This window comes from Fundulus heteroclitus, unplaced genomic scaffold (assembly GCF_011125445.2).
Source record: "Fundulus heteroclitus isolate FHET01 unplaced genomic scaffold, MU-UCD_Fhet_4.1 scaffold_101, whole genome shotgun sequence".
NCBI lineage: Eukaryota > Metazoa > Chordata > Actinopteri > Cyprinodontiformes > Fundulidae > Fundulus > Fundulus heteroclitus.
Window position 1 is genome coordinate 359345 of NW_023396477.1, and position 22573 is coordinate 381917.

At 41.9% G+C, this 22573-nt stretch overlaps 1 protein-coding gene across 8 annotated transcripts in view; it reads left to right on the forward strand.

The window, feature by feature from the left end:
* The window catches only part of LOC105920181 (phospholipid phosphatase-related protein type 4), a 142568-nt gene that overhangs the window by 55479 nt on the left and 64516 nt on the right, over window positions 1-22573 (forward strand). For 4 of the 8 annotated variants that reach the window (XR_004928160.1, XM_036128590.1, XM_036128588.1 and 1 more), the window contains exon 5: window positions 5829-5886. Coding sequence is in view for 7 of the 8 variants with exons in the window: in XM_036128590.1 (XP_035984483.1) it covers window positions 5829-5886 (58 nt within the window). In the remaining variant the exon portion in view is untranslated. The other 4 variants (XM_021312401.2, XM_036128591.1, XM_036128592.1 and 1 more) reach the window with 4 other exon arrangements.

Genomic DNA, 22573 nt, shown 5'->3' on the forward strand with positions numbered 1-22573 from the left:
TAATGCAAAGGTCGGAGAGGATGGATGTGCAGCTAGACTGGCACTCCTATGAGCGGGAGGATTTGGGGATAAATTGGTGTCATCTTGACGAAAGAACAGGGTCATCTGAGTCAAAATCGGACATAGCGGCAACCACTGCTTGCGCTTTGGCTGGGTAGCGGGCTAATGCGGTCAATACTGCTGCTGCTTAGAGTGTCTTTAGTTGAAGCTGCGTGACTTGTGTTGTTGCTACTGATCCAACAGTGATTGTATGGTCTGGCTGGGGTTCTGATTGATTGTTTGTTTATTTCTGTAACTTTGCTAATTGGTTTAGTGAAAGTCCTAATTAGGCTCATAGGCACTTTGCTATGTTTGTTTCTTTCACAGAGCACACTCATATGCTCCATGAGCCCCAACATGTAACCTGTGTTTCACATGTAGTTATGCCACTCAGCATGTTATGGACCATGTTCCATGTTTGGAGTTATATTAAAGTTGCCGTTGATCTCCAGTCTCCTGATTCTCTAATTGGAATCTCCCATTCATGGTGCCACTTCAACTAGCATCCCTATTCTAGTTCAGATGTAGGAGTGTTTGCTACAACCCTTGTAGTTCCGCGTATTCAGTCAGTGTCCCGCACAAAAAGAATAATTGGGGCCCATTATAAAATCCGCTGTGGCAGTCAAATCAATAAGGCATAGCTCTCACCAGCGTCTCTCCTCCTCCTGGCTTTCCATGGCATTCCGTTCATCTGTCAGTTTCAGCCGTAGCTCCTCCAGGAGTCCTCCTGATCGCTCCGGTCAACCAAATTAATATTTCTCCTCCAAGAATCCTGGTGTTGAGAAGATCTGGCCGTTTCCCGTTAAACGTTTATTTTTCTTTCTTTCATATGGAGGCGCGCCGTTCATCATGCGGTCTGACACGTGCTACCTTTGCCCCACCCCCTGTCAACACTCTGACATAGGGTCTGTAAACCAGATGTTTCTCATAGTGGACAATTATGCAGCGTCATATATACAAACAAATTTTTGATGATCTCAATGAAGGGCGGCTTCATTTGGTGGAGATTATGTACAGGTATACCCGCCTGCAGTGCCCTTTGACCAGGTTATTATTTCGGGTGTGCCGCCTTTCACTCCGGATGGCTTGTTGTAGAAAGAACTCCAGCGTTTTGGGAAACTCACCAGCGGTCTCAAAACAGTGGGATTGGGATGAAAGCGTGATAAACCTAAACATGTTCAGTCTTTTAGGGGACAGGTGTTTATGTTTTTAAACTCTGCAACACAGGCGCTGGAGGTGTCTTTCAGAGTCAAATATGAAGAATGATCTTACATGGTTTATGCAAGCACCGGAAACATGAAATGTTTTGAATGTGGGGATGTTGGACATAAAAGGGCCGCTTGTCCGCACAAAAACCCGGCTAAAATAAGTCTAAATGGTGGGGCATCGCTGAATGCTGGTATTCCTCCAGCTGCGGAGGAGGGGGTGTCTCCACCGTCAACTGTGTCTGATGTTGGAGAGGGAAGCAGTGCTATGGATAGACATCCTGTAAGGGATGACATGGAGAAACCTGGAACTAATGTTCCAAAAGAGTCCTCTAACTGTGGTCATCTTGAGTCAGGAACAGATCAGACGGGTAATTCTGTCTCTGTTTCTGCTGAGGCAGCCTTGTGTCTCCTGTGACGGCCCACCCTGCAGATGAAGCTGCTCAGGTAGATGATATGGAGTATGACAGTGATTCAGACACCGTGCCAATTACAGATTCCCAAACATCTAGTGGTGACTTGTAGAAGAAATTAATGTTTTCCTTGATGAAAGTTTGGAAAACATGTTAAAGTTACTGAATATTTTCCTGATGTGGAAAAATGTATTAAGAGTGCACGAATGGTGCAGATAATAGTTGGTTTTGAAATGCTTGATGAAAAGAAACGATTCTGATTAAAAAAGCATATGACAAATGTCCGGAGACAATCATGTAAATAAAGGTGGTAAATAAAGGAACAGGGTCAAAACGGTTAAAAATTCAGAAGTAAGGTTATGATTATAGAACACTGGGTGGTCTTTTCTTTACTGTCTTTGTCTGTGTCAGGGTGCTGCGGTGATGTATGGCTGGCACAGCTCGGCCTCTTTCTCTCCTTTTCCCGCAGGTGGCTACTGATGAGCGGGGAGGTGCTGAACGCAGGTTTTCGGGACGGTTTAAAGGGAAACGGCTGTCAGCACTACGGCGCCAGAGTGTTAACCTTTCTCGGTATAAGCTCAAACGGCCAGCGTCTCATGACGTCTTTTCTCTCACTAAGAATTCTCCCTTGTGCCCTAGGTTGCTTGCTCCAAATTCCTCCTCGGAGAGCCTCTAAGAAGACACATGCCTCAGTTGAACTGATTCCTCTTGGTTCACTCAGCAGTCAAGCCAAGCCATCATCTCTCTGGAGATCCCAGCGATCTGCCGACTCAGAGCCACCTGACAGCCGCCGCCCCCACGGTCTGATCCTCCGAGCCCTGTCCTCCCTCGTCCAATCGATCACCTCCCCACCATGCAGCCACCTCTCCCGCCACAAGCCCCAACAGCACCGGCTTACGGCCGCAGCAGCACCCACTCACTCTCCCCGGAGGATCATCCTCATCTCGCACGGTAAGCCCGTCCCTAAGTTCAGCTTTGTTTTCCCGTAACCCTGCCTAACTCTCCCTCTCTCTGTTCTTAGAGTGATCCTGCGCTTCCTCCACTCTCTGACACTCCACCGAGGCCAGCGCCCTGTCATTGGCATCTGTTTGTAAATAAAATTGTGAACCTGCTAGATCTGTCTCATCAGTGTGTCCTGCATGTAGCTCAAAAAACTTAACACCATGACAGTCTGTGCTTCCTTTCTTTTTCACCTATATGCATAATATCAAAGTGGGATCTTTAAACATCAACGGTAGGAGGGATCTATATTAAAAAAAATGTCAGTTTGGAGATGATCATTCAAAAGAAGTTAGATGTGTTTTTACAGGAGACACATACAGATCATAAAAACCAGATAGAATGGGGTATCAGTTGGAAAGGGAAATTATTTTTGTCTCAGGTCATTTTCTGGTGTAGCAATTTTATTTTTACCAGGATTTCTTGCTAACATCACATCACGCCCTGAGTAAGTCCCGGGCAAGGTCCTGTGATTAGAGCAGAAATAGAACGATTTTCTTTTTGTTTTATTAATGTTTATGCACCAAACCAAGGGGAGGGCAGGATTAAGACATTTGAGAAAATACAGTTTTTTTGCAGCACTCTAACCAAAATGAGTGTGTTGTGATGGGTGGGGATTGGAACTGCACTACTAATTTCACTACACATAGAACAGGGGAAGAACCTAATTTTCCATCATTTTTTAAATTGGCTCAGTTGATATCAGAGCTGTATTTGGTTGATGCTTAGAAGACTAAACACCCTCAATATAAACAGTACACATGGGTAAAAATGAAAGTTTTAGTAATTTTTGGCAGTTATGAAAAGAAAGTCAGATTTTACATTATTAACTGACTGGTTGGTACGGCTCAGATAAGAGTCTTCTGTCAACAATACACAAGTCATTCTACAATTCAAACTAAAAATGTGATTCAGAATTTCGAAAATGAAATAAAACAATTAGAAAACGATGGGATCACAGATGTTACAAATGAACAGCTTAAAAGAAAGATCAGTTAAGTCGTTTTTTGCATGAAAGGGCTAAATTAGCTTTAGTTCGGTCGAGGTTTGTCAATGTTAAAGATATGGATGCCCCTACATCTTTCTTTTTCAAACTTGAGAGGAATATCAGTCAAACAAAACAGTTGATTGGCCTTCGGCTTCCAGATGGAACTCTGACTACTGATCCTAACACCATGAAGGAGCAGGCTGTGGGCTTCTACAGTGATCTTTTCAAGCGGCAGGACTGTAACAGAAGCTGTATGGAGGATCTGCCGGATGGTCTTCCTCAGCTTTCTGCTGCAGATCGGGCGATTTTGGATACTGGAGCTTCATTGGAAGAGCTGACTGTCGCTGTTGGCCAAATGGCTCCTGGAAAGACTCCAGGTCTGGATGGATTACCTGCAGATTTTTATAAACCTTTTGGAGGCTTTTGGGCGAGGACTTGTGGGAGGTGCTTCAGGAGTGCTCCTTGACAGGCATCTTGACATCATCCCGCTGACAAGCTGTTCTCTCGTTACTTCCAAAAAAAGGAGACCTGACTGTTGAAAAACTGGAGACCCGTTGCCCTTCTTTGTGTAGATTATAAGTTGTTTACTAAAGTACTTTCGAATAGGCTGAAGAACATTCTTGAATCAAATATACACAAAGATCAATCATACTGTGTACCTGACAGATCTATCGTAGATAATCTTTTTCTTTTAGGAAACTTGATTAATATCTGTAAACTATATGACATTGATATTGGCATTACCTCCTTGCATCAGGAAAAAGCTTTTGACAGGGTTGATCATTGTTTTCTGTTTTCTACATTGAGGGCTTTTGGTTTTGGTGATCGCTTTATTGCTTTATTGGGTTTATTGTATGAAGAAGTGGTTTGTGCTGTTAACGTTGGGGGAGGATTAAGTTGTCCTGTTAAGGTTCGGAGAGGTATTAGACAAGGGTGTCCTATTTCTGGACAATTGTATTCTATTGCAATCGAACCCCTTTTACACAAACTGCGCTCCGGATTTATCCTTCCAGGAATCCCAAATCATTCAGGTTTAGTGGTCTCTGCTTATGCTGATGACATAAACATTTTTGTTAGAAATCAAAACAATGTAAAGGATATTCAACACTGTTTGGAGCTTTATGAAAAAGCCTCCTCATTTAAAGTAAATTGGGAAAAAAGCTCTGCATTAAAAATTGGCCCATGGACTAATAATTTCCCTACTTTACCAGGTAATATTCATTGGGCTAATGGAACGGGTGATTTGCATCATGGATGTGCAGCCAACAAATCTGCAGCATCTGTGTAATGCTATCATGTCAACATGGACGATCTGAGGGATGTTTTCAGTACCTTGTTGAATTAATGCCACAAAGGATTAAGGCAATTCTGAAGGCAAAAGGGGGTCCCACCCGGTACTAGCAAGGTGTACCTAATAAAGTGACCGGCGAGTGTAAGATGTAATGTAAAAGCCAATTGATGTATTTAAGCAAGTTCATTTGACAACCTAAATAATATTAAATTTTATTTCACTTTGTTTTATTTTATATACATTTTTTATGTTATTTCTTTGAAATACACAGTTCAACTATTTGTGTCGAAAAATGTAAAACAGGCAAGCCATGTGTAGAAATACATTTTCCAGAGAGGAAATAAAGCTTGAACTGCTGATTTCAGCTCTGAATTTAGGTCAGCTCTATGAGTGGCATTGTAGTCAGTTTTTTCATTTGTATTAATTTTTTATGATTCCACAGATGTTTCAAATGGAAATGAAATCATGGCACAGATGAATGCACACAACTGCTTGAATGCACCGAGATGCTCTGATTCACACACATGCTGCGCCAGGCTGGATAAAGGACTGAATTTGAGAAGCTGTTAGAAATAGGTCACTTGGATGGAGCTCAGTGAGAAACGGGGCCACAGGTTCAAATTTCCTCTGCAGTTCCCAGTTCAGCCCCTGCTGGAATACATCATAAGACTGGATTAGGCACTGACTACATGTTTATACATTTTTTATTTGCTCCTTGCTGGGTAGCTAAAGTAAAATGTAAAGGTAGAAGGTCATAAAACAAGATATCTAATTTGGTTTGACGAGAGAACCCACATGAAACAAAATGCTCTTCCTTCTTATGTCAAATTATGCAGGATTTTATTTTTTTTTGCCTCTATGCTGACTCACTTGTGCTCTTTGTTCTGTTACAGAAAATCCTTCCCATCCCAGCATGCTACCCTAGCGTCCTTTGCTGCTGTCTACATATCAGTGAGTAATTGAGCCTTTCTACAAACACACGTGTACCATGGACAGATTTAATTACACTTTTTAGTGATGATAATAGTCTATTATTATCTGCTCTATATGGTTTGTTCCCATGCCTGGCAGCTGGTGTAGCTCCAGTAAGAGAAATAAAAAGTGCCCACTATAGAACTGATTGAAGATTTGGTTTTATTTTTCTATTTCATAAATAATAAGTAGATGTAGCTAATGGATGGATGGATGGATGGATGGAATATACAACAGTAAAATCATTGATGTCATTTAGAATTTCTTTAAAAAAGACTACGCAGACATTTGAGAATAAAAAAGGTTTAAATCACTGGAGTTTTGGGATATATAGACAGTCCAGAATTTCAAATGTACTTGAATGCGCCACATAAGCACAGTTGTTGCGAAATTCCCTCTGGACCAGAGTTCTTCTCTGCACCTTGTTGGCAGAAAAAAAGGCAGAGAAAAGTCACCCTGGGTTGTCCCCATTTCACTGCTTATTCCTACTAAGAAAATCCTGGACTCACTCAATTGCACAATCAATTAGTCAATTGTTTTCCTCAAATTAGGTCTTTTAACTCAACATACAATGCATAAAAATTAATTTTCTTAACCAGACAAAAATCAAATTAGGCAAATTTAGTTCCTTAAAATAGGAACTAATACGTGGTGTGACAATTTAATTCTTTTGTTTCTTTGTAACCTTTTTGATTTTATCGTTTTCTATGTTCTCTCTTTCTATTGTATGTTGTGATTTTACTCGTTTTGTTAAGAACTTTGGACACCTGCTGGTTGTTGTAAAGCGCTATATAAATACATTTTGATAAATTGAGCTGTAAAACCGAAAGTATATGAGTAAAAATATGGGAACGTCTTTAAGAGATATTAATTCAATTCTTCTTAAAGGGATTTAGGAGTGGAAAAAAGTGACCATTTCTGACCTACTTCTGATCTACAGCGTGATAAAAATGGGCAACTGTGTTTTGTATCTCTGCAAGTTGCAACACTGATGAAACTTTCAAGTAAACATGTTGGTATATTGTTATTGCTGCTATTTAAAAAATCGTTTCAAATTTCATTGTTAAGTTTTTTAACTTCTGCCTTTAGGCACTTTAACCTTTCACCACTGTCAAATATTTTCCTTTGTGCAATATTTACTCTGGTATTTACTTTTATCTTCTACTCTTGGTGTTTCTTTAGAGCTAACTTTAGATTAGTCTGGTTTACTCTTTCTTCTTCTTTGTGTGGAAGGAGGGTGTGTGGAAGAGCGGAAGAAGAGCGAGAGAGAGAGTGATTGCGAATTTTCTATCTTTGTTTTTTTCTTACTGTTTTTTCACTGGGTGTTTATATTAATTGTTTAGTTGTGATTTTGTTAGTTTTGTCACGTTTTAAGGTTTCTTTTTAGTTTCGGGTGTGGCCGTCAGGCCGGCGTCTCAGGACGCCATGGTGGTTGGTGGCGGGGCTTTCTCCACGCTGACACGGAAGAACGGCATCAAGGTGGGTGCTGGTTCTCCGTGCAGCGTGGAGGAAGTTTATTTGGCTGTGGGTGAGGTAATTGGGCACGGGTCTTTAAGGTCGGCAGCACGAGTGAATGGAGCTGTAGTTTTGTTCGTCGAACAAGTCGAGCAGGTTGAACAGCTAGTTGAAGCGGGCGTTTCCGTGAATGGTTTGCATTTACAAGTCTCGCCACTTACCTTACCTGCAACTAAGGTAACACTGTCAAACGTCCCTCTGTTTATTAGTGACGAGTTTTTGATTCAAGAGTTGTCTCGACATGGTAAGGTGGTGTCACCTATTAAAAAAGTGCCATTTGGGTGTAAATCGCCGCTATTAAAACACGTTGTCTCTCACAGGAGACAACTGTTCATGATATTAAATCGTCGAGATGAGGAGCTTAACTTGCGTTTTCATGTCAGAATAGAGGACTTTGATTATATCTTGTTTGCCACGTCTTCTAACATGAAGTGTTTTGGTTGTGGTCAGGAGGGCCACATTATAAAAATGTGTCCCGACAGGGCCGGGCCGGCCCCGCCGGGTTCAGCTGCTACTGAACAGGTGAGGGATCCACCTGGTGAGGCTGCTGATGCGGAGGAACCCACGGCTGCTGCGGAGGGACCCGTGCTCCCCCGCAGCAGAAAAGCCAGCAGAAGGTATTGTTGAGGTGCCAGTGGTGGACAGTGGAATGAGTGTGTGTGTGTGTGTGGGAAAAGAAGGATGCACGGTGGTGTGTGGTGATGGTGTGAATGGTGGTGAGGGTGGAAGTGTAGAAGGGGAGAGAGACGGTGTACAGGGAGAGCAGGGGGGGTGAAGAGCAATGAGGAGCATTTAGTGTGCGGAGATCAGGGAGGGAAAGGAGAGGTGGAGGCAGGTGGACGGAATGAAAGGAGGAACAGTGTAGAGACGGTTTTGGGAACTGGATTGGAGGGAGAGACAGGTGAGACAGAGGAGGTGATGGAAGTGGAGGCTTCAGCCTCTACAAAGAGAAGAAGCAAAAGGAGGAATGTGGTGGCAGCTGTTCAGGCCAGCAAGCTTGCTGCAGAAAGGAAGGAGGTTGCAGATAGCAGCGACAATGAGAGCTGCTTCTCTGAAACCGGAGAGGCATCTCTGTCACAAACTAGTATCAAAGAACCTAGGTACCCTGTAGAATCTCACAGAACTTTTTTTTACAACAAACTAAAGGATTGAGAGGAGTAAAAATTGAAAGTTATTTTCCTGACTTAAGGATTATTTTATTTCTCCGCAAGATATCACATCAGGAACAAGGAGGTATCAGGTTTTACAGATACAGAAGTTTTTAGACTAAAGAAAATAATGTCCAAAGCAAGAAAACAATTTTGAGTAAAATGATGCACAGTAGCATTTTATTATTTTTTTTTAATAGTTTTTTGGTGTGATGGTTTTAGCTTCTTACCCATCATGGATTCTTTTAAAATAGCATCTTTAAGTCTTAACGGGGCAAGGGAGGCTGAAAAACGTGCTTTAATTTACCAAACGTTGAACCAAAAACGATTTGATGTAATTTATTTACAAGAAACTCATAGCGATCATGTAACTGAAGCAGACTGGGGTAGAAAGTGGACGGGGGAGGTCATTTTAAGCCACGGCACCTCCCAGAGTGCAGGGGTGGGCTTCCTTTTCTCAAAAGCTTTCACCCCAAACTCTACAGAAGTGGAACATGTCGTTCAGGGGAGGTGTCTTTTAGTCAAAGCAAAGTTTGATCATTTTAGCATAGTTTTTATCACCAATGCAGAGAAAAAGCGTTTTTTTAACAAATTGGGGAAAGGTTGGGTGATTGTGGGTCTGAGGATTATGTTTTTATAGGTGGGAATTTTAATTGTACTGAAAACGAGTTTTTAGATCGTAATCATACAGAGCCGCACCCAGCGGCCCAACATGCTCTGCGGCAGCTGGTCTTGTCTCACGGCCTAGTGGACGTATGGAGGAGGATGCATGCAGGCTCCAGGCGGTACACATGGTCCCACGTTAAAGAAAACCAAATCTCTTTAGCTCATCTTGATCGTATTTATTGTTTTAAACATCATTTTAACGTGTTTAAAATGATGACTGAGGGGACTGAGGGCGTCTATACGGCAAAACATAGGAATCTAAATTCCGGAGAACGGAGGGCAACAGACACGCCAGGGGACTAAAGAGCTAGGGGGCCAAATACAAAACTAAGAAACGGTGGGACCTAAAGAGCGCTGGACAAAATAAGGGTCTAAACCCCAAAAACTAGAAAACCAGGCAGGAACTAAACAAAAGCAAAAACCAGAAAGCTAGGGTAGGGATAACGAAAGAAAAACCGAAGAAAAACTAGAAACTCAAAACAAAAATCAAGAAACTAGGGCAAAGAACAGGTAAACTAATGTAACACTAAATTACTGAAGCTAGAATAAGAGCACAAAGCAAAACCTGGAACACTAAGGTAGAAAACTAGGATTCTAAAGCAAAACAGAAATAACTAAAGCAAAACCAGAAGAGTAAAGGCGAACCTAGAACACCAGAACAGAGCTGGAAAAACAAAAGAAAAATAGAACTTCAAGTACTCTATGGAAAACAAGAACCCACTAAATAACTCTAAAACCCAAAAAATCCTAAGTAAACCAAAACAGAAATCGAGCCCAAAAAATAACAGAAGGCTCTGGCCTTAAGGGCTCAGGCAAAAGACGGCTTCTAAGCCACCAAGAGTCCTTGAGGAGGTCTTCCAGGTCGAGGCAGACGACGAAGCAACAACGACGAGCGAACGGCGAAGCGGCCCCGACGAGGCAGAATCAGACGACCTAGATGCCGCAGTCGGCGGGTCCGGCCGAACAGAAAAGTCAAAAGTTAAAATAAAACTGCTGAATCAGCAGCACACTCTCAATGTTACCCACGACATTACCGGGTCTATCAGAGATCTGGAGATAAATATTGTGGAATTAGAACAACTTAGTGAATCCACAGGAAATCGAGAGCACATTGAAGCTCTCAAATCTAAAACGCTAGTTTTAGCAAACCTGCTGGAAAATAGAGTTCAAGGCGTGTTGGTCAGGTCCCAGATGCAGAAGATCACGGAAATGGATGCACCTTCCAGCTTTTTCTTTAACTTGGAGAGAAAGTGCGGCCAGAGGAAACTGATCCACTCTCTGCTGTCAGACATGGGGCAGCAGCTAAGCGAACCGGGACAGATCAGGATGAGGGTGGTGCAGTTCTACTCCTCGCTATTCCGTAGTGTGTACAAGAAGAATGGTGCGCTGTTCGGGGAATTCTGTAGTGGACTGCCACAGGTTGCAGAGGGGACCATCACCCAGCAAGAGCACCCCTTGGGGATGTGTCTACTCTGGTCCAGAGTATGCAGGGCCAGAAGGCCCCAGGCATCGATGGGCTCGATGGGCTCACTGTCAAGTTTTACAAAGCATACTGGGACATCTTAGCGAGGGACCTGCTAGATATTTTTAACAAAAGCCTGACCACTGGTTCGCTCCCGCTGTCGTGCCACAGGGCGGTCATCACGCTCTTGCCAAAAACAGGTAATTTGCAGGACATAAAGAACTGGCGCCCCGTGTCTCTTCTGTGCACGGATTACAAAATCCTCTCCAAGGCCCTTGCAAACAGGATGAGAGGAGCAATGGAACGGGTCATCCACCGGGACCAGACCTACTGCGTCCCCGGTAAGGGACGCAGGACGGGTCAGCAACATAGGTCATCACCTCCATGACGGGTAAACAAATTGGGGCTGGATGCTGCTCAGGTTCTAACCAATTTTAGCTTTTTAAAGTTAAAAGGGCTGCTTTAGTTTTATCAGGGTGTTTTTAAATCCTGTGCTCTTTTTAAGCTAAAAAGCATTTAACTCTCTGCATTGGTTTTTAGAGGAGCCTGTGGTTTATAGAGCAAGACTGGACATCCGTGGCAGCAAGGTACCGGGTCTGTCAGAGGCGCTGTGTAGGTCCGGGACAGTGACCCTAAGGCATCTGGTAAAGGTAGCTGGACCGAATTTCGACAACGTCCGAGACATGGGTTTGCTGCTCGGAGTCCGGTCTACCAGGTTGGTGCAGCGATATTTGGACCTGGTGAAAAAGACGATGGCATCTGGAGAGAGCGTCTATTGCAGCTGTTTTTCTCAGGAGAATAGCCACCAGACCCTGCAGACCCACTCCCGGCCATCCACCTGGATCCTGATTTTACAGAGGACAGTGGTCCTCAGCTAAAAGAACGTTAACTCAAATATGGACTTGTGCAGCACAGGCCCGAAAGAATTGTACCAGACATTTGTCAAGATTCTCAACAAGAGAACTCTGCAAAAAAGACCTGAGAGTGTGCGGGACGACAAGTGTGGAGGACAGAAACCCCAGTGGAGGACTCTTTATAAGCCTCCGATAGGAAACGGGCTGGAGATCTTCAATGGAGAGTCCTTCATGGAACCATTGCAACAAACTCGTTTTTGTCAGTCATTTCTCCTGGCATTTTAAATGAGTGTCCTTTTTGCAGTTTGTCAGAGAATGCTTTTCATGTTTTTATGGATTGTGTACGGCTTTCGACTTATTTTAACCTTTTGATGAGTGTTTTAGCCTCTTTGGTGTAGTTTTTACCAGTTCTGTTTTTATTAACAGTTTTCGTTATTGTAAAGCCACAGTTAAAATCCCAAATTTTAAATTTCTTAATTGCCGAGGCAAAAATGGCTATCTCTACATCTTGAAGGGAGAGACTGCAGGCTGGACCTCAGCTTGATGCCATTGCTCGGTGGAAGTGCAACGTAAAGACCAGGATTTAGATTTTTAAATGTTCTGTTAAAAATCAAAATGTTTTTATTCTTCCCATAGCTAATAATTGTGTGTAATTGTGTGTTTGCCACTGTCACACCCGAATTTCCCCACTGTGGTACAATAAATAATTCTCATTCAGAAAGAGGGATTATGCATTATTTGCCTCAAATATAGCAGTTTTGGGGGTTGGTGATCACTGTGTGTTTCACGCCTGTGAATAGGTTGATCAGTGAGTGGCTGGCATTGCAGTCACTTGACTTTTATCCATTAATTGTTATGTGTGGAAACTCTTGACTTTAATGGACCCATGAAGAAAACCAGAGACAATAACTTGATTTTGATCATACCACAACATGGTTTTTAATTTACAGTTTGCACATCTGTATACAAACTACATTTTACCAAAAGGTCCATCGCACAACATCACTTTCTTCTGTGTTGCACTTTTTGGTGCTGGGCATGCGATGTCTTTGGCATCAGGGGAATACAATTGAAAGGTCTGACCTTTGAATAAAGATATGCCTGTCTGTCCATGGAGAGTCCTGGTGCAGGCAAGGCAGGAATACACGCAACAGGGACAGAACTTCCTGGTTACGCAGCAGCTGAAAGCTAACAGGTTCTGCGCCACTGTGAGTCTTAGCTAGCACTACACCGGGTGTGTTGGCATCAAAGCTGTGAATGAAAGCTAACAAAATATAAAACTATTCAATATCCCTATGTTGCTGACATATACACAATGTGGAAGTCTGCATATAAATACCTTAAGTGCTGATAACTCTTGATCTGTGGGTTCTTTCGGAAGTAGGGACTCAGAAGTGCTTGGCAGTCAAATGTCCTGACTATCACCATGTCACCTTCAAGCCCGACAAGCTGTGGGATGTTTAGGAGACTTTCAGGAGAGCTGTTTTCCTATACCTGTTGACAAAAGGACCACAATAGGAATAAGCATATTCATTTTCATGCATATAACTAATTTTCCACAACATTCCACAACTTGAAAAAATTGAATAAAATGTAAATAGTATAACTAATAAGTCTGTTGAATTTATCATCATATGCATTTTCTTGACACGCGCAGCTTGTAGCACAATTACAGCTAATTGCAATACTGAACTCATGTGTTTCTCAAAATACTCAATGAAAGGTAAAATTGCTATTTCCATTTAAAAAAGAAAAGAAAGCAGTGTTAAGAATGTAAGTGTAATGATTCAGAATGTGGACCCAGTATTCAGCCAGACAAATAGAGTGCCGACAGAAGATATTTATTTAGGAACAGGAACCAAAACAACTGAGGCAGTCAGATCACAAAAAGTGGAAAACAAAAAACCCAATCCAAAAATCAGTCCAGGGTCAAAAAACAGAAAAATCAAAATAGCAAGAGTGTCCAAACCAGAATCCAAAAGCAGCAACCAAGAACAGGTCTAAGGTTGGCAACAAATAAACTAAGCAGAAGGACTGGGAACAGATGAGTACTACTAGTAGTGATATTACGTGATGTGCCGAGGCTTCGAGGCGTGTGTCGAGTAATGGAGGGGGCGTTTCCGTAAAGCACGTATCGAGGCTTGCTTCATTTAGGGGAGGAGCCGAAAACGATGACGTCCGAAGCCTCGCTGCCCGGCTGTACCACGTGACTGCTTCGGGAAGTGGCTCAGAGTTTGCCAGATGACCGGTTCATTCAGAACCGGTCATGGCTGCACGCTGGATCATGAAACAGTTCTGCTAACCAGATGCAGTTTAAAACGCCACTTGGTCTGTTTATAAGTTTCGTTTTTATTAATTCTGCATTTTTTAACTACATGCACCGTATTTCTGTGCCTCAGCGCTTGCTCCTCTCCCCCCTCCTTTCCCTCGGAGCAGATGCTTTTATCACCGTTCACCATTCACAACGTGAATCACTACGTTTAATTCCCTCACATCGGTAGCAACGTGTGCCATTTAAAGTCAATAGGAGAGTTAGTAGCTGTGCTTCATTCTCTTTTGTTTTTAACAACATAGAATAAGTGGCGCTTCGGTGGGCGTGCTGCCTCGCGCTTTAATTCAGGTGTGCACTTTTAAGGGAAATTTTAAAGAACTTGTAACATCAGGGGCTTCATCTCAGATCTGTCAGTACCCCTGTTCCCTCTACAGGAGCCCTTTACAGTATTTAGTTATGCATTTTCCCCACTGTTTATCCGTCGCACGCAGCGCACCAACGGGGGTAAAATCCGCCCACCTCACCGCCCAGAGCGCACTGACGAGAGCAATAGAAATTTGTCTGGTCAGCGCAGCGACTGACTGAGAAACCTGTTGCTGTGAAAGGTGATGACAATGGTTATAAACTGTAACAGCCTAGAAGTGCATTGAGCTGAAAGGAGGGACACATCAGCAGCTGGATCGTGCGTAAAGACGCAGCGTGAACCTCTGTGTGCTTCAGTGTTGCTGCTGAGGGGAAATTGTTGACCATAACCCCCGCCCCCAAAATTTGCATAATCTCACTCTTAACTTTTAATCAAAGTTGAGAGGTCTGATTATTACACACCATGCCATATCACATGACACTACTATTTTGGGAATAATTACACACAGAGAATACATTCAAACAATATTTTATTATACACATATGTGTAAACAAAATTTATGTAGACAAATGATTTCGTCCTACACCTTTTGTGAAGTCATTCCCAAGAGCCATAATAAACAAAAATTCAATGCATCACACGTGTTAAGATACAGCTGGCTGTGATTATACACCTGGCCAGTAGGTGGTGTCCTACAGGTGTTTGGGATTTTTAATGTACTGGGAAGTTGACATAAAAACTTCAAGAGTAGCTTAACAATGCAAAAAGCCAAACACTAATATGGTTCAACTTTATATTAGTTCAACAACAGAGTCATTTGTTGCAATGCAACACTACAGATGATCTTGGACCGGCTCAAATGTTGTGTAGTGGCAGGGCAAGCGTAGAATGTGAAAACAGTTGGATGAAGATGGATGGTCTTCCTGCATTATTTCCATGGGTTTCTCCCAGCCAACCTAGAATTTTGCCAGCTGCTTCCGTTTGTCTTCTGACACTTATAATGCAAAGATAAAAATAACACAACGGAGAAAGTAGAGCTGTTAAATTATTAAATTTGTCAGCATGTGTTAACATAATAATAATAATAATAATAATAATAATAATAATAATAATAATAATAGAACATCATTGATCTCACAATGGAGAAATTCACTTCTGCATCTTAACCCATCCCCTTGGGGAGCAGTGGGCTGCCACTGTGTGGCGCCTGGGGAGCAATCTGGGGTGAAGGGTCTTGCTCAGGGACCCAGAGTGCAGGCAGTGGAGATCGAACTGGGTACTTGTAACCTTCTCAGAGCGCAAGCGTGCTGCTCTAACCACTAGGCCACCACTCCCCCATCAGAGGCCTAAAGCGGAAAGTTTCCACACAGTAATGCACAGAAAATTGTCTCACTCATTAGAAACACTTTTAAAAAAGTTTTTGTTTGCGACATCTCATTTAAAGGTTAAGATTTCTTTCTGTCAGGGTGCAGTTTTGCCTGCTGCACCCTGAACATTTCCTCGCTCCTTCTTCCTCCATCCCTGATTGATCAGTCACACCTGTCAGGCTACAATCAGCCTGAACTCATTTCACCTGCTAACCCCTCCATATAAGCCTACCACTGTCTCCTCTTCCCTGCCGAATTGTCATCAGTCTCCACTCAGACTACGTATGTCAGCCAAGTAAGCTTTCTGATGTGCTACTGGATCTCCTGCTACCCCTGTATTCTATGCACTCTTTCTCTGCTGCTCTCCTGGTCGTTCTGCAGCCCCCACGTCCAAAGAACTCTCTCGTTGCACCTCTGGTTCTACAGCAGCCCTTGCACCTTCAAGAACTCTCCCAAGCAGGCTTTGCTCATCCAAAGACCCAGCTCGGATTCCACTCTGACGCTCTCCTGCCAGCCTTCGGTTTCCGCCCCAAGGCTCACTCTTGGTCCTCCAGCTTCCTTCCATCTGCTCCTGCATTCATCAGCTCCAGTCCGGTAACAGACACTGGTCTTCTACCCCACAATCCATCCATCCATTTATTTATTGACCCGCTTAATCCCTCAGGGGGTCGCGGGGTGCTGGTGCCTATCTCCAGCGTTCACTGGGTGAGAGGCGGGGTACACCCTGGACAGGTCGCCAGTCTGTCGCAGGGCAACACAGAGACAAACAGGACAAACAACCATTCACGCACACCTAAGGACAATTTAGAGATGCCAATTAACCTAACAGTCATGTTTTTGGACTGTGGGAAGAAGCCAGAGTACCCGGAGAGAACCCACGCATGGACAGGGATACAAGGAAAACTTCATGCAGAAAGACCCAGGGTTGGATTTGAATCTAGGCAACAGTGCTACCCACTGCTCCACTGTGCAGCCCGTCACCCCACAATCCATTATCCTTAAATAAAACTCTCAAACGAGCTTTGTGTGTGTGTGTGCTTCTGTCCGGGTTCATCAAGACAAATCATGATACTTTCAAGATAGACTTTTTTTTTAAAAATCAATCACGTAGACAGCTTCAATTTAAGTTGCATGTACTAAAATATGATCCTAGTTATAACAAAATGTAGTCTGTCTCCGTTTTCCAGATTTTAGGTGGTGATATTTCAAACAGACTAGCAAAGCAGGTCATGTAAACATTAGCCAGAGCATGCGTTTGTTTTATAATCTTATATTAAAGACAATACTTGTATAGATAACGTAACATTCTGTCAGTGTGTTTCACTTTACTCATCAGAAATGTAGAGAGGATAAGTCAAAACAAGGTTGTAAGTGTCATAAAATGAACTTACCCCAGCCGGTTGCGCTATAACTAAGTGCAGAGATGAAAAACTGAGGGAAAGGTGTGCTCCAATGGCACAGGGGTAGTGAGCACGACTGAGGTCCTTTGCCGCATGCCCCCCCACCCCCCATCTCTCTCTCAAAAAAACATTTTTAAACACTTTGTAAAAATGACCCATTAGTGCCACAAAGACCTAGAAAACGAATATATATATATATATATATATTCACTGAATTCGCCCCTCCCTCCCCCGTGTTACAGATTATGAGTTAAAAGAGGTGGGGGCCGCAAAGAACTCATGAAGCCAAGTACGCGTGCCAAGCAAGAGCAAAGCTCTGTCTAATTGTGTCTAAATTCACAGGTGTTTACATCTAACGTGCACACACAGATATTACGAAACATATTTATCTTCATAGCTGGAGGCCCCGCACGGATCTCTGCTGGCAATGCTAACAGAATAATGACCAGCTGATAAGCACAAACCATCCAGAGGAGAGGAAGACTGCAGCAATCCAGTAGCAACAGGATCATCTTCACCTCGTTCAAAAAGAGAGAATCTTCCACAAAAAGATGAACGTTGCCTGTAAAAAGACCTTCAACAACCATCAATTGTCCATTGATCCCTCCCCACCTCTAAGTAAGAAGACTAGGATGCAATACAGCTTTGGCTTTACACATCAAATGTGTGTTGTTCAATGCCTATGGTTTCCTTATAAACTACAAACTACAATCACTTGGCTGTGGCGGGTCACTAATATTTAATATTTGCGTTTTTCTCCTGAGAGTATTTTATTTTTTGTAAGGATGTCCTCTAAGAATGCTTATTTTTCTTTCTCTGTAAGTGTTTGGAATTTCTGTTTGTGTTCTATATTTACATTCTGAGCTGGATATCTGTTATGGGAATTCTAAACAATAATAACTGAATTTCCATCTTTACTAAATCAAGAGACGGTGGTGATATAGTTCCAGCACTTTTATTGAGAAACAGCAGAGATCACATAGATGGAAAGTAATCGCACCCCACGGTTCCACTGCAGTCTGCGTCTGCCATGTCTCTGCTTTCCAGCTCCCCCTAAAACTGCACAGTGGCCTTGGCATGAGACAAAACAGAGACAGTCTATCCTAGACAATAATCATTCTACGCAGCATTTACGCAACATTTGACCTTGAAATCAGCAAACAGTGGAACTTATACACAGCCATCATGTCCACAGGCCTCCTATATCCGAGTGGTATGAGGCCACAGTGACTTCAGAATAATATTCTTATAACAATATCCCAACAAATGTCCTTATGGTCTCATAATGTCAATAAATATTCTTTATTCTCAATGTATTTAAGTTGAAACTTTTACAGAAAGCAAGAGAAGGCCGTTCAAATATAATTTTGTTTTTGCATGTGGTGCTCTCCTTTGTCATTTATTTCCAGTTTTCTGTTGGCTTATTGAATGTCATGTGACCTACTCGATGTAATGCACCTGTGAGTAAATAAATGGTGTGTGGGTAAGATACGAGGGAAGCGAAATAAGCGTGTTTTATATTTTACACATTTAACACCGCACCATAGCCTACCCTGCTAACATAAAGACTATTTTAAACCAAAATATCAGGCTTCTGAAATGTATGTCCATTTCTGTGCATTTAATAATTGGTTGGTGCGCCTTTTGCATGTATTGCTGCATCAATGTGGTGTGGCACAGAAGCAATCTGCCTGTGGTTCTGCTGAGGTGTTCAGGAAACCCAGATTGTTTTGATATTGGTCTGCATGTCATCTGCATTGTTAGGTATTTCTCATCTTTCTTTTGATAATACTGCATAAATTCTCTGTAGTGTTCAGGTCAGGCCAATCTGCTGGTGCCCCTTTTTCCTTTCATTCAACTTCCAATTATTATGCAATTACAATTTCCCAATATTTTCTCAGAAACAATTTGGTGTTTTATTGTCTGTAAGTCTTAGTTATCACAATTACAAGAAATATTCAACTCGTGGCTTAAAACTTTCTTTTTTGAGAAAGCTTATAGTTAGGTTACCCTGAGTCATCTCAGCAGTTATGAAGTTCAGTGGCGGCTGGTGCTAAAAAAACTGAGGGGGGCGCACACAAACAAACAAATGAAAAACAAACAAAACAAATCTTAAAAAATAGCACTATTTGAACATGAATTTTGCCCTCCTTTCCTTCTGCCCAGCAAATTTCTCAATTATATTCTTGTTAAAGTCAGTCATCTCTGTGACTAGTCTTTTCTCCATTGACAACATGGCCAATGCATTCAGCCTGTCCTGAGTCATTGAGTTTCTCAGAAAAGTCTTGATTCTTTTCAGAGTTGAAAAGCACCTTTCAGCTTCTGCTGTGGTCATGGGTGTGGTGATGAGGATCTTCAAGAGCGTGACAGTTTCTGAAAAGACTTCTTCTAGACTGTTTTCCTGATTTTAATAACATTTGCTGCCATTTTTTAAGGCTGTGTTATGAAATGTGTTACAGCATTTTTGTGGGACAAGATTATACAAAATTCAGTAACCAAATGTTTTATTCCCCATTACCCATAAACTTCAGTACAACTTAAATAATAAAATATCTTGCAGACAAACATTATATCAACCTTATATTATACCTACACAGCATAGACACAACTAAAGGTATTTCTAACTACAACGCACATCTTCCTAATATATTAAATAACATTACTGTAAACCAGTGTAACAGTGATTTTCCACAACAACTCACCTCTGCAGCAATCCTTTCATGGTCTTCTACACTGAGTATCCGACGCTTCTTCACTGGCTGACTACTACCTACACTGCTTTGTCAACCATGGAGTGGAGAGATCACTTGCCTGCTGCTGAATTTGTAAATTAAGACGATCCGGTCCAAGCTCCTTTATCCTGTTTTTTTTCTTCAAGTGAACGCTTTGTAAAAGCATTTTTTTGTAAAGACAAAACAGAATTTTCTCTCATTTTGAAACTACTCCACTTTGCAAACGTAAACCTGAATCAACCTAACGAACTGCAGCTGCGCTAATGAGTCGAATCGGGGATTGTCCAATCACACAATGTTTTAAAAAAAATTAGCCAGTACTGACACTCTACCAGTAATGACACAACAGAATGGGTGTGTCCGGGACGCAGAGCGCTGCGCCCTGTGGAAAACCTTAAATAACCAATTAAAAGTCAGCCTCAGATCACGTGCTTGCCCAAGTTGATGCGCCTACATTCACTCTGATGAGAACGGCGCCCTGCACATAGGATAGGAAGTGTGCACAATGTGAGCAATTAAATAGAATTATGTATTTACTATTTTAATAAATTCTAACATGTCTATTGGACACACAGTATGAATAAATACATTTCTAAGTACTTTGCAGTTCAGAAATCATTTATTATCTAAACGATTTAAAGGGGGGGGGGGGCGCCCGAGCGCCCCCTACTGGCCAGCTGCCACTGATGAAGTTTAAAATTAAAGTTCAAGCTGGAAGACTCATACCCCCCCTGATTGCCTCTTCAAGCGTCAGGATCTCGTCCTTCCTTCCCACAAGACTTTGCTTATAAGGCACCCCACTCATGGATCCTCCGGCTCTACAGCTGAGTTGTCAGCTGAGCTTCGACCCTCCTCCACCACATCTCCTCCTTCATGCTGTCAAGCTTCACCTGATTACTTCTCTCCTACAGCCTCCACCACCAGACTCACTAATCCTAATCCTAAAATGAACATCCAAGCTCATAGACATTCACAGCCCCTGTCTGGCTTAGTCAGTGCAAGTCTCTCCAGAATGAACGGCTGCCATAGGCTTAGGCTGCTGTGCTCCAGCAACCTAAGCCTATAGCGGCATTTCTGTTTCTCTGCTTCTCTAACCCTCAGTTGGGCGAGGCAGATGAGCGTTCACAATGAGCCTGGTTCTGATTCTGTTGGAGATTTTACCTTCCTGTTAAAGGGGAGTTTTCCTCTCCACTGTCGCTTCATGCATGCTCAGTATGAGGGATTGCTGCAAAGCCATCAACAATGCAGACGACTGTCCACTGTGGCTCTACGCTCTTTCAGGAGGAGTGAATGCTGCTTGGAGAGACTTGATGCAACCTGCTGGGTTTCCTTAGAGAGGAAACTTTCTCACCAATCTGTCTGTATGATTTGATTGAATAGGACTTTGTAAAGTACCCTATGATGACATGTGTTGTGAATTGGCACTATATAAATAAAATGTAACTGAATTGAACACTTTGTGTAATGAATCAAAAAAAAATATATATACATTTATTTTTGGGAAATATGTAAAAAAAAATTCAGAACTTTTTTATTGACTTCAAATTTGCTGTGCTGTACTTGTAAAATATAGAAAAGCTAAAGAAATTCCCCAATATTTTTGCATGTTTTAGATGAGTGTGGAACAAGCCTTCTGGTTTATTTGCAGCTTTACTTTTACAGTTTAAATGTAACTGTAATTGGACCTTTAAGGTTGGTTGTACCATTGGATGAAAGCAACAACATTCTAGTTTCCACTAAGTTGAGGTATAATTTACTTTATATTGTACAAAAATCATTTAATGTCTATTTATTGTTTCAGTCAGCAACCCAAATGTATTTGAATTTAAAATGTTAAATATTGGTATATGTTAGAAATGTGATTAATTGTGATTAAGTAATTACTAAGGCTGATTTAGATTTTGTTTTTAACAACATCCCACTACTGAAATAATGTGCATCTATGTATACACTCTGTTGGCAGATCTACCTAATGAGCCTTATTTCCCATTCAAACAGACATCTGAAACATTTTTGGATATTCTTTATATGTTTTAGGTTATTGTCTAGCTAAAAGACCAAGGAGTTTAGAAAAACAAGTGTCTGACACTACACAAAACTGTATAGTCTTTGCAGGAAACATGACAAAGAATGAATTAATATAGGTATCAACTTATGCTCACTGCACACAAACTAAGCACAAAAATCTGACATGACTTTTTTTGGATATACCGTTCATTGGTAAGGAATATTTTCTGATATAGAGCCCGACTGTCTTGGAAACTTTTAAATGGTTCTGGTTAAAAGTTCTTTGTGCTTTTTAAAATCTTTTGATATTGGCTTCTTTTTTACTAATTTTCAGTGTTGACATTTTTTTACAGAATTCTGATTTTACAAACTCAAGCAGTGATCCTAGTGTCTGCACAAAAGAGAAATCCATCCATACATCCATCCATACATACATACATACATCCATACATCCATCCACCCATGCACACATACGTACATCCATCCATGCATACATACATACATACATACATCCATGCATCCATCCATCCATGCATACATACATACATACGTACATCCATCCATGCATACATACATACATACATGCATACATACATACATACATACATACATACATACATACATACATCCATACATCCATACATACATACATCCATCAATGCATACATACATACATACATACATACATACATACATACATACATACATACATACATACATATATCCATCCATCCATCCATCCATCTTCTGACCCGCTTTATCCCTCATGGGGTCGCGGGGGGTGCTGGTGCCTATCTCCAGCATTCACTGGGCGAGAGGCGGGGTACACCATGGACAGGTCTCCAGTCTGTCGCAGGGCAACAAGAGAAATCTAAAAAT